Source organism: Amblyomma mixtum, chromosome 10, assembly GCF_055824585.1.
Source record: "Amblyomma mixtum isolate Tamu chromosome 10, ASM5582458v1, whole genome shotgun sequence".
Classification (NCBI taxonomy): domain Eukaryota; kingdom Metazoa; phylum Arthropoda; class Arachnida; order Ixodida; family Ixodidae; genus Amblyomma; species Amblyomma mixtum.
In genome coordinates, this window is record NC_143021.1 from 143,167,315 (window position 1) to 143,180,196 (window position 12,882).

The window sequence follows — 12,882 nt, forward strand, 5'->3', positions numbered from 1 at the left end:
CCTAACTTCCTTATGGTGCTCCCTTAATCGCTCATTAAGGCATATGCTTACTGCCCAGTGTACGCCTTGCCGCATGAAAGTGGGATCTTGTAGGTTATTTCCTCAGTACACAGCACAAAGGGGTTTCTATGCGGAATCATGCCACTATTCTGAACCCTGCTGTCAGGGCATGTGAATGCTGCCATCTTGATCGGCATTTTCTTCTATAATGCAACTCAGACGAACCGACAAAACTATGTGAAATCTAAATATAATCAGAAGGACTCTAGGGTTACCCTTTCTGCTAACTTAGCTTTTATGAATGGCTTTATGAGTGCGAAGAAGAGGTCGAAAGCATAGGTTTGCCTAACAATATGCACAGCCTTCATCTTCGTCGGCATGCAGTCCTGAAGTAGAGAAAAATTGTTTATTAGGGAGCGCAGGTGCATTTCTTCTACAATAGCAGTTTTCTCCAGAATAGCAAACTTGCACTGGAACGTGTCTTTTCAACCTTATATTTTTGCCGTATAGTCGGCCATTCATGACAAGCTGGTTTAGGTATCAGGTTTCTTAGTTGCATAATTTTTTATTTCCGCACTTCAAAAGTGGTTAACATTCCCAAAACAAATTGCTTTATTCTAGAAGCACGATTGGTTGCGTGCACGCATTATCTCGTCTACCGGGAAAGCTAACAGCGGCATATTAGCGGTAGGTCTTTTCACTTATCACGCGCGAGGCGAATTTTATATGTGCAGGTTATTTGAAGAATTTTTAATTTAGATACTTGTGTTTCATTTTTTACTATGGAGGACTCAAATGTTTTAAGAGAACTGCGACGGAAAAAAAATTGTGCCTATGATTCCGAATAGAGGACACCTACTCAGCATTCTCGTTTATTGCTTACAGCCGATGCATCGTTAACTGAAAACATTTCCCGGATTGAGCAGCTAACTGATCACTTTATCCTTACGTTGTCGCTACCTCCATACTGTCCTCGCGCTGAATATCTCATCGGCGCCGCCAGGTTATCGTAGTCGGTACAGCCACATTAGGCTCGGCTGTCTGGCTCCCAGCGTGCAGACGGGTCATAGCCGCTAAAATTGTTTTGTAATATTTTCAGCCTTAACGCCTCTGCACTTTCCTGTACTATTAGCTCAGATATTGGCACAGAGAGAGCGGCATCTCGGGAATAGCACCTACTATTTCAATATTATTGCGTGGTCGTTAATTGAACCATGCCATAAGGCGTACTTTAAGCGACAGGCTGGGTTTTTTTTTCTTACTTGTACACAGCCTTCGACTGTCACTGTCTGTTTGGTATACTGTCCAAGCGACATAACTGAAATCCAGATCCGCACCTGAATGCATTCTAGTGCTCTTCGGATGAACCCGGTGCTAAGCGACAGAATCTTGTCAGCTCTGAATTCAGCGTAGTCCAACAACAGCACAGCCGGTGTTTCGCCAAGCTCCTCTTCGGCTATCCGCTGCAGCTTGAACGGCAGCGCTCCTTCGGTATTATCCAACATATCGTCCACGCATTTCTTGGTGTAGACGCCCGACATTGTGCAAAGCCGGACAGAGAAGCGGCAGTGCCATTGAGAGAGGAAGAAGTGCATGCAGTATAAGAAGCCACGCCAGAAGAAAGGTCCCCCGACCGACTCATGTAAACAGGTTGTTTGGAGAAAGGGTGGACAACGGCGGCGCGATAGCCTTGAATGCGGCGCACTGTCATCTGGGAGCGTATTAAAGGGCGAGTTAAACAGCAACTATGCAGGGGTCCGGACATTTTAAAGAAACAAGCCCATCGTGTAGATAAAGCATCGAAGATAACCTATGCAAACTACCAAAGCCATGCGCGCCACGAAAAGATGTAAAAATTGAAGTCAAAGCCCGTTCGTTCTTTCCTTCCAGAAGCAAACATCCTCATCCTCTGCTCTGGCTCCCGAGCCTTCGGGTTGACGTCATACTGAAAACTTTCACGAAATAAATTCCATTGGTGCGTCGTTCTGACTGACGGGCGAAGGTTGGGCCTAGCCGGTTCTTCGGGTCGTCTGCTCGCTGCGCGCACGCTTTCCGCAGCGCCTTCCGTATTCGCACACACCTGCAAGCCGCATAGAGGAAAAAAAACTGAGGAGGGAGCGTCCGGCGACAGCCTTGAAGCCAACTCATAAAAAGCAAAAATACAGTAAAATGAAGGAGTCAGTAAAACGGAGAGAGTACGGGTCCATTTGTTGGGCCAGTCTTTTCAGCCGGGTACGCATGGCGGGGTCCGTTTCAGAGCGAAGGCGATCGCGAACTTTCGAATCCCAACGACAAACAAGAGTCCGTTGACAACTTTGAGCAACAGCGCGGGACAGACAGCACACAATGACAGACATGTCCGGCGCTGGCCTTCCATTGGCCCTTCCATTCCATTTCGTAGATCGAGGAGTGCAAACAGAGGCCGACAAAGGGAAAGATTGCACAAGGTACTAGAAGCCGCAAAAAATAGCTAAAAAGATATCAAAAGTTCAGAGAGAAACTACGCACCTGCCGCGAAAGAAAAAATGTTGCCAAGACGCCTCAGACAACACGGAAGGCACAAAGTGCAGAAAATTGTTTTTCAGGAAAGGAGTAACTGTCGCACAAATCTCGGTGGACACCCGTCATAATTGAGGGGGACTTTGGCTCTCTAAAGTGCTGAAAGGCGAAAGCGTTTCCTGGCGCACTGTTTGTTTGTATTTACTTTTTATTTTTCATATTCTTTTTATTTTTGCTCCTATCTTGTTTTTATTGTTTTTTATTTATACTTTCATATCCTATTTTATTTGGCTTTTATTTTTGCTTATTTTCTTAATTTTATTTTCCTTTCCTTCATTTTATTCCTTTTATTTTATTTATGAAACCTCTGCATTCACTAGATGCGCCTTTATTCATGCTGCAACCTTGAGCCTTCGTGGCGGAGTGGTAGCGTCTCCTCTTCAAATGCCAAAGGCGTTGGTTCGATTCCCGCCCTCGGCGCAGTTTCTTTCTAAGCAGTGGCGCCGAAAGGCGGACAAATCTGCCGATGCGTCTGTCGACACGGCTGCCGACGCGTCTGTCGACATTCCTGCCGACGCGTCTTTCGACGTTCCTGCCGACGCGTCTGCTAACGACAGAATGAGGCATTAAAGGCTTTCGCCTTAAAAACGTGTTTGAGCACAGCGGAGCAAGGCCAGAAAGGCACACGCACCTAGCAATGCACAATGACGATGCAGAAGCGGGGGACGAACAGAGGCCGGTAAAAGACAAGGGTCAAGCAGTTTTGTTGCATACCCAACCAGGAAGGAGAGGGAAAGTTTCTCTAGGGCCTCCTGCCTCTGCTAGGGTGTCCCCCAAACTCCTCTTCTGCTACCTTCTAGAGCTTCAAGGGAAGCCCGCCTTTCGGAGTATGAACCACGTGGTCGACGCATTTCTTGGTTTAAATTTGAAACATCGTGGGAATGGACTTACTCTCAGAGTCACTCCGTGCATGGGCGATCGCCGAACGTGCTCTGGGAACGCGTTGTCGTTTGGCTGCAAATGTAGCGATTGTGAGAGGCGAAAAACAGCGAGCAGATGACCAAGCACTCTGCTGTCGAGCGCCACTGCTCATCTCGCGTGACAGACAGGGCTACAAGGCAAACTGCAAAATTCAGTAACATGTGGTACGCCCTTAAAAACAACGAACCGCAAGCCGCAGTGCGGACTGCAGCATCATTGCGAGCTTTCTCCTTAGTGAAAGCCACGTTAACTCGTGCTTATTCAACGTGTAGTGGCACTGTATATGAGGAAGGGTCACGATGTAATCGCTAGCGCGCTGGTTATGCTGACAAAAAAACTTGCACTGGTGGCGTTGGTCGCTTCGTGAGCGGATATGCTTTCGTTAATTATTGTGCGCTCCTATAAGACGCCTAGAAAGCTAGGAACTTTTTTAGCTACTACGGAGCCATATTCACAACACAAGTTTCGGATTAAAGCAAAAGATGTAATTCCACAAAATTTACGTCCATCATTCGCTTGAATGCATCTCCTCCTATTAAGACAGAGTAAACTCCTCAAATTTGTCTACAATTGCTGAGACGCTGCCTCCCTATTATTGAATATTACGCAAATAATACGGGAAAACAGCAGTAACATTTTCTTATTTTTACAGAAATCATTAGGTCAACAACACGTAGTAAATAAGCACACTGGCGACCATATGAAGCGGCGCTTAAACGAAATTCATTGCGAATAAACGCTTCATTAATCATGATGTGGTATCTTGTTATTTCATCATGCCACTGCCCAAAGCCATTAAAGAAAATATGCAGTCACTTTTATGATCAAATTTAGGAATAATAGATTCTATAAGCCGGTTTCAACGCTGAGCTGAGCTGGTTAAAAGAAGATAATCAGGTGACCACAGAGGACGCCCGGTCCGTTGAGAGTAATGTGAAATGGTTTCTTTATTTCAATTTGTCTTCAGGGTAAATGCTTTGGGAAGCACTGCATAATGAAATCACAAGTTCTTTTAACAGAACAAAATTCTATGCTGCCTAAAACATTTTCTGGGAAGTCGGCAGGACCTCACAAAGCGTCATTTGGTTTAAAAGCACAGATTGCTAAAGGGATGCTGTGGATCAATTGCAGCTGCCCTCTATCAGTAGAGGTCCACCGATCTTCTAGATAGTGCAACAAAAAAAAAATGTACGCAGGCTTCTCTATAGATGGAAATAGATGCAAATATATGCAATTTCGTGAGCAATAATGGAGTCTTCTGTTGTCGGGCAAACATGAGCATAACTAGAAACAGCACTAGAATCGATTTTTGCTCAGAAGAATTATTGTATAGATTTATCCTTGGTACACTTTTAAATTAACTGCAGTGTTATTTAAAAGACGTTAAGTAGTGCACCTATATAAATTTTAAATACAATTCCGCGCAGAATACATCAGTTTATATTAAGGACAATGGAAACTTATCACACAATAGCTAAGAAAAGAACTAATCGCTGAACAGAACAATCTACAGTTTGTATTGCTCGCAAACATGACCCAAAAACAAAAAATAAATAAATAATGCGACCAGCTGCGCCAAGCGGACCTTAAAGAGCGGACACGTCACATAGAAGTAAAGCACGCATGTGGTTGAATAATATGAGGCCGCGGAGGTAGGTGTACATGCCAGATAGCAGAAAAGGCATTGCACCTGCAGCATTTCTAAAGTGAAATAGCATGAAAATCATCACCGCCAAAAAAAAACAAAATGCGACCACCTACCGTCACATACTTCCCATTGGCTGACAGGGTCATGACGTCACGCACCACGTGACGTCATGACCCTGTTCAGGGGAGGCTCGTGGCGGGCGAGAGCCAGTCCGCAACGGCCATGTGCAGACGTTCCAGTGTCTTCGTTGGCATGCAACCAGAAACTGAGGCGCTGCGCGCTATAGAAAATCCTAGCAAATGGAGAGGGCTTTTCCTTTATGCGTTGTGTGATGCACTAGCCACTACTTTATTAGCCGTACGGAGTAGCTATGCTCACGCATTGTCCACGTATTGATAATTAATTGCCCCACCCCTCAGAGTTTTATTTTTTTTCTGTGGGGGGGGGGGGGGGGGGCACGACGGCCTTACAAGCTTCTGTGCCATATAATCCACAGAACAACACAACGCAGTTTTTTTTAGCGATGTCAACGTTGTTATTAGGCATATTTCAAGAATGCAGCTAATTAGCTAGTAATCACTGCGGTACCACTTCGACGCTTTCTTGTGATGCCTGGTATCAACCGTTCGGGACCATGTGCCACGTATCACTATAGTGGCCGTTCTTTCGCGCTCAAGGCCGCAGGAAAGGGGTGTTATTTTTTTTCTGACGCGAAAAGCGACTGGACTAATCTCGATTCATCACAGGCAAGAAGAACTGCATCTACGTTTCTCCAGATTACTGTAGATGATCTTGTCCTGTTGTCTCGAAATTTCCTCGCCGGCTTTAAATTGAGCGATGCCACGAGCGGCGGGCATTCGTAGTTCGACGACTGACGAGCACGTTTGTTGCTTACGCCGCCGCTGAGTGATTCAGTTCTTTTGCGGGCGCAAGTCAGCCAAAATAAAGAGCTTCGTTTGCAAGTTTTGTTGCTGTCTTCCTGACTGCTGGATTGCCGTCACTACAACGTGACACCTGGTGGAGGTGCTGGGTGGCCTTCCATGTACCGAACACCCCCAACAAGTCGCGACGCCAGCTCTTCGAGTCATTCACTGGAGGACTTGACTCCAGTCCACCGCAGAAGCCGACGGCTACAAGGGGACGCACCTGAGTTCGGGATTCTGCCGGAGCCTACCCGGAAGCGAAAGCCAGTAGCAACGTACACCATGAGCGTGCCCCAGGCGACGACTCCAATCATTCTTCAGCAGCGCCGGGTGCCACCAACCTTCGACGCTTCGCCTGGTGCCGACCCGGAAGAATGGCTGGAACAGTTCGACCGTGTGGCTATCTTCAAGCAAGAACTGGGACGATGCCACGAAACTTAGGTACGTCTTCTTCGCCTTGGAGGGACCAGCAAGGATCTGGTTTGAGAATGAGGAAGCTAGCCTCACGAACTGGGAAACCTTCAAGGAGCAGCTTCTAAAGACCTTCACGAACGTCGTGCGACAGGAGAGAGCCCAGCAGCTGCTACAGTCTCGCATACAGCACCCAAACGAGACCGTTGCAGTGTACAATGAGCAAATGAAGCGTCTCTTCCGGCGTGCCGACGCAAACATGAAGGAAGAAAAAAAAGTAAAGCTGCTCATGGGAGGAGTTAAAGAGCAACTCTTTGCCGGCCTCTTCCGCAAACCACCAAAAACTGTCGCGGAATTCATAGAGGAGGCATCCACTATGGAAAAAACTCATGATGCCCGAGCCCGCCAGTATGACCGCCAGCAGCGCGTTTTCTCAGCAAATTGCCTGTACACCGCTAACAACGACAACCTGCCGGAGGTTATCCGTCAAGTTGTGCGAGAAGAGCTCCGGCGATTGCTGCCAACGGGAATGCATCCGCAGCTTTCAACGCTCACAGACGTCATTCGGGATGAGGTTCAACAGTTCATGGGTGTGACGCCGACAACCACGCAGCCTCTGCAGCCCACAGCCATGACTTACGCCGCAGCTGTGCGCCGTCCTGCACCTCGACGACAGGACCCAAGCCCCTATCGCCCTCAGCCAGCTGCGTTGGACCGCCGCCCTCTTGCCCCAACCCGCCCGTCCTACGAGCGTCGCACACAGCCGAGGACATGCGACGAGTGGAGAACTCCCAACCAGCACCGTCCACTATGCTTCCACGGTGGCGAAGTCGGTCACGTCCTCCGGCACTGCCCATACAGAGGACTGGGCATCCGAGGCTTCTCTTACGACGCTCCACGACCCCGACCCGGCCAGCGACCAGCTGAAATCGAGGATTTTTTGCGTCGGGAAGGATGCTCATCGCCGAGCTGCCTATCACGTTCCCCGTCGCCATCTTCACCGCGCTTTGTATCTCCTAGCCCAGGTTACGCGATGCGTGGACGCTCCCCCAGCCCCCGACGGTTAAACTGAATAAAGCAGCCTCTGGAGGTGAGGTTCCTTCTGAGCGCAAGAGCAAAGATCCTCTATCGACGAAAACGCAAGACCATGCCTCAACTACGACAACACCGACGACGACGAGGACGACGCGGCCATACTTTAACCTTATACCACCGCCCAGAGAAGTCACGTCTGAGTACGCCCACCGCAGACTCACTGCCCGACGAAGCCAAGATCGTACACCGAAGACAACGTGCAATACGAAAACGCGAACAAGTGACCTTGAAGTTATGGTCGACGGTCACGCGGTTAGTGCCTTGGTGGACACCGGACCTGACTACTCCGTCATGAGAAAAACACAGTCATTCAATGAGCAAATTGCAGCGCTCGCTAAAGCAATCTAAGGCGGAAATAACTAGGTTTCTCGAGATTTTGACCAGTAATGCTTTTCTTTCCCTCACTGTTCCAGAATTTGTTGCTTCGAATTTTTGAAGGCGAAAGCCTTTAGTGCCTTATACTGTCGTTAGCAGCCGTGTCGGCAGCTGTGTCTGCAGATGTGTCCGCGTTTCGATTACGTGTCTTATATGGGCATATCCCAGTCGTTACTTAATCGATACTTAATCGATGGCATTCGAAAGATATTAGAGCACGAATTAAGGGATTCTATGATAATTGCATGATAATTAATGACGAACTGAGTAATAATAGTTAATCAATTAGCCTAATAATCTTTCTAGTCAGACCACATAAATAAATAAAACCGAGTAGTTGTGCGAGACGAGCATGCTGACCACTCCGCTATGCCAGCTCGATGGTTTGGAATGAACAAGGGCGCGTCCAGCTAATAAGGCGTCTTCGTTCACTCCCATCTTCCTCACATCTCGTTACGGCGAGGTTCAGGTGTCCACCGAGATCTGCAAGACAGATACTTGAGCAGGGTGAGGTCACGGGCTGGTTGGTTATTCATAATAATTTTTTCAACAGCGCAAGCTACACAAGGACACAAGACGATGAAACACACACACGAGCGCTCGTGTGTGTGTTTCCTCGTCTTGTGTCCTTGTGTAGTTTGCGCTGTTGAAAACATTATTATGAGACAGATACAATTCCTATGCTCAAAAACCATTTACCGACGACGAAGGCGTACAGCCGAACGGGCGATGGCGTTCTGTTGGCTCCCTGGAAGCGTTGCAAGACGCTGTCGCGTTCCACTCTCAGAGACGAAGTTTAACATTTTAACAACGCTTCAGTGACACAAGCAGCAACACAGCACTTAAGGATTTAGCCTCCCCGCACTTTGGGTCAGCAAACTGCCGCCCCGAATATTTCACTTGCCGCTGTTCGTTTGACTACCGGCGCTCAAACTTCAGAATGCCAATTAGCACACCTTTCTCAGCAGGACGCGACTGTATTGATTGCGAAATACAGTGCAGTCTTGTCGACTAGGACGTGTGATATGGTTTAAAGACCACCTGCGGTTCTTTAACGTGCACTGACATCGCACAGTACACGGGCCTCTAGTATTTCGCCTCAATCAATATTTGACCGCCACGGCCGGGATCGAACCCGCGTCTTCTGAGTCAGTAGCCGAGCTCCATAACCACTGTGCCACCGCGGCGGGTCTGTAGTGGGATATACTTTCTCTGCGTGGCGAAGATAAAATGACTAGTAAAAAAGCAGAACTAGAAAAAAAATTGACGAACAAATAGAATACCAGAAATTCGCGGCCATAGACTTGGCACGCGATATCGTAAATCACTGCTGCGTTGCCAGCGAGACCTTTCCATCGTATGAAGCGCTCTCACCAGATCATGGAATGCCGGGCTGGAACGCACGGAAGAATTGCTTTTCCTTTCATTATTGTGCATATATCTCCCTATTACAATGAGGTAAACGGTGTCAAGGTAATTTTTGAGGACAATCAAAAAGGGTGGGTGCTCTCTTCAGTTGTTTCAATCTACTAAAAGTTGAATTGTTCGCGGGATCTCGACTTATCTACTTACCTGTAAATATTCGAAGCCCCGCCTGATCAAGCCGACATTAATGGCGAGCACTTTGTCGGGTGTGAAGCCTCCGTAGTCAAACAGGGTAACCATGCCCAACGTATGGGTCGTTGGATCCATAGCCAAGTGTTCCATGCACAGCATAATGGCCCGGTGAACATCGACGTATGAAGATTCATCGAGATTCCAAGAACCTGAGAAAACGGAGAAGATGCGACTGTTTCGAATGGAGTTAACGCGTCAATTCGTAGGTGTCAAATATTTCTGGTGTATTGAGATATTTTACTCTATTACCGGCACTTCGTTAAATTATTCGTGATTTTAGGAATCATTAAGCGCTTGGTGCACAGCTGGACCAACTGCTCGGGTACATGGCTCAGCTTATAAAATTTTATTTGAAAATAACTACGAATTGGAGGTTGCGAAAAAAAAAAGAGGTGGCCGCTCTCTAGACGTGGTGCCAGCATAAGCTTCTCGTGCACAGTTGCAATGACTCTGATTGTCTTTCGCCTCAGGTGTCTGAATACTTCCGCACCTGAATGGGTCAACTGCCTGTTTTTCGACCGTAAGAAAATAATTACTTGCTGTACCAGATCCAGTAATATAACAAACCTTTCTTTAGTAGGCATGAAGCGTGCGCTTTAGACTAGAACAATTTTTCAATGAATGTTACATCAAGCGCTGAGCGTAATAACTAAAACAGCTGCAATCTTAAACACAGCCCAGTTTTTAACGGAGACACCAGAAATGGCATGTAAAAAAAGATGCATCTGTTAGCAGGCGTTCTCGCCATACTTTTCGAACGCAAAATGAACGTTCTCTTCGGAAACCTTCTGGAGGCCAGCACAACACTACATATAATTACACCACGGGTATTTACGCAGCAAGAATACCTTTTACTACGCACCGCAATTACTGCGTATTATTTTTTACTAGCTTCAGAGTAGCTGCCGCAACTCAGGTGACACGTAGAGCTAAAGACTCGAGTGCTGTTTGATTAACCATTAAATGATATATTAGATAGCACTGTTGCATGAAAACCTTCTCGCCAGGTGCGCCAGTGGACCTGTATACGTATACATCCGCGCCATGCAGGAAATGTACTTTGGCTGCACATGTCACAAGATTGGCGTATCTTGTCTTAAACTTTCTGTTTACCGCAGAATTTCTTTTACTTTTACGTAAAAATACTAGCGCACTTGAAGGTCGCAGTATCAGACGGCAAGATCTCACCTTTTGTTTGGTTTCCGAGATTTTGGCACTATATCAGGTGGCCACTGTGTTGCCAAAGCTATCAATAGGTGGAAACCACTAAGCCTTCTACCTACATAAAAATGATCTGGATATATGCTCGAACAATTCTCTGCAATATGAAGGCAGGTTGCTTCGGAAACATTACCCACCGGGTTTGAACAGGAAGATGCGGCGTCCATGTACGTCCTTTTCTTGCAATACCATCATGAGTTTTCGCGTGACCGGAGACACTTTGGAGGGCAGAAAGTCCCGAAAGGCCGGACCGCTAGTGTTCCGGATCTTGTAGTAGTTCTTTACGGTGCGTAGGGCTGCTTCAACGTTGTATTTCCGCACGTGTAGAAAGCGCAGAAGAAATTGCGCATCCTTCCGGGAATTGAGATCCTCCTCCTCTGCAGTGGACAGCGGGTTAAAATTTTCCAGGTGTGTTCTCAGTAAAACATCCGCTCTTCCATCCTAAACCTACAATCTGTAATTTTTTTTATGAAAGATTCCTCGCCTGAGCACTCCATGTGGCTTTCTCACCGCTTTTACAGACACAGACTGCGTGCAGACCAGTATGATGACTAGAAAGTTATTAGCATTCAAGTTTATCTGCGGCGAGAAGGTTGTGAAACAGTTCGCGTTTAGCTTCTTCAAAAAAAGGTCGCTACTTGGACATGAGTCGCTTGTGGCCAGACGCCACAAAGGGTAAAACTCTTTAGCCAGTCGGTCTTAAACGGTTAGTGCTATAACGTTTAGCGTCTTTCCAAGAAAGCTCTATATATTAATGGGTCCGGCAACGTTGCGGAACTTAGAAGAGATGAATGAACGTATTGAGTTCTACTTACTTCAGTCTTCCCTCGGTGGACCAAGGTTGATTATTTCTCTACTTAAAATCTCAGTCGGAATATAAACCTGACTGAATTTTAACAATGGCAGCAAATAACCGGTGAAGTGGCCAAGCTTCCCGCCAGTAGTTATTCTAGTGACAGCTTAAGTTGCTTGTGTGAGATAACGTTAAAAAAAAACGAAATATAATATTACCCTGCCTCTGGCACTTTGTAAAGCCGCCTGTAAAACGGGTGCACTCTCGTTCACTCATTTTTAGGCAGTCGAATTTCTACCTCACCTGATAAAAGCTGCAAAAGTTTCGCGAGGGATTCCTTTCTCCGCTCTGGAGTCTCTCCAAGCTGATCTTCGGCGATCTGTTGGAGCCTAACAGGGAGGGCATCCTTGGACGTATCGAACATGTTGTCCGTTGACTTCTTTATGTACACACCAGCCATCTCAGATAGCTGTGCCAACGAAAGCAGCAGAGTCGACTTAGAAGGCACCGCACAGCCGAAGCGTCAAGCAACACTGCAAAGGAAGCAGACACTCTCAGCGGAGAAAGTGTCTGCGCGGCTCGGGGCACTCCTGATAGCCGCGTCACAGCTGTTTGGAAACCGTTTGCTGCGGCCGCCAAAGCCGGCGCCAGCCTTCAAAGCGATGCAGGCGCACACAAGCGCGCATGAGCTGTCTCTGGCTCCCTGAAAGATGGACACCGCTTTAACCTAACTGTGCTGCCTGTACATCGGTGGACACGCAGTCCTTGGCACAACGGTTAACGACGGGGATCACGTAACGCGTTGCCTTATGTCACGTCTCTTCATCGTCATTACAGAATTTTCTTGGAAACAAAAGGCAGTCGCCAGAAAATGCTGCAAAAGGTGTCATTTAAAAACGCTGTGTCCCTTCTGTGTCGTTGTTTGTTAGCGCCTGGATTTTTCATAATGAACTTAAAAACCCTGTGTCGGCTGTACGACTTCAATAATTTTATTAGGAAACAGGCGAAAGGAGAACCTTTTTGACAGGGCCACTCACTGATCTTTTTTCTTTCATTCAGGTCCTAAAATACTGTCCTGCAATACGGCCCTGCAATAACACCAACTGCCTTTTTAAACTAGTAACAATACTATCACTGCAATAATAATCCCTAACAGGTGGAGAGACAAAAGTATGTCGTAACAACCAATTTCCACGTTCTTTAGTGCGTCTGAAATATCGAAAGTTGAAACTGCAGCTGCTCTCTTGTACACGCCAAAAAGCGAACCTGCGTTTTGATTACGGTGAAGCGAAAAAGCGTTGGATGGGCATAGATTTAGC

The 12,882-nt window shown here is 47.0% G+C and overlaps 1 protein-coding gene across 1 annotated transcript; it reads right to left on the reverse strand.

Moving 5' to 3' along the window:
• Positions 1-254: 254 nt before the first annotated feature.
• LOC149327168 (retinaldehyde-binding protein 1-like) lies at positions 255-12,091 on the reverse strand. Its single transcript, XM_089564806.1, has 4 exons — positions 11,867-12,091; positions 10,908-11,147; positions 9,505-9,698; positions 255-386 (listed from the first exon to the last, which is right to left on the reverse strand). Exons 1-4 carry the CDS (start codon positions 12,021-12,023, stop codon positions 255-257), a joined length of 723 nt encoding a protein of 240 aa, XP_089420932.1. The 5' UTR covers positions 12,024-12,091.
• Between the last annotated feature and the right edge of the window lie 791 nt (positions 12,092-12,882).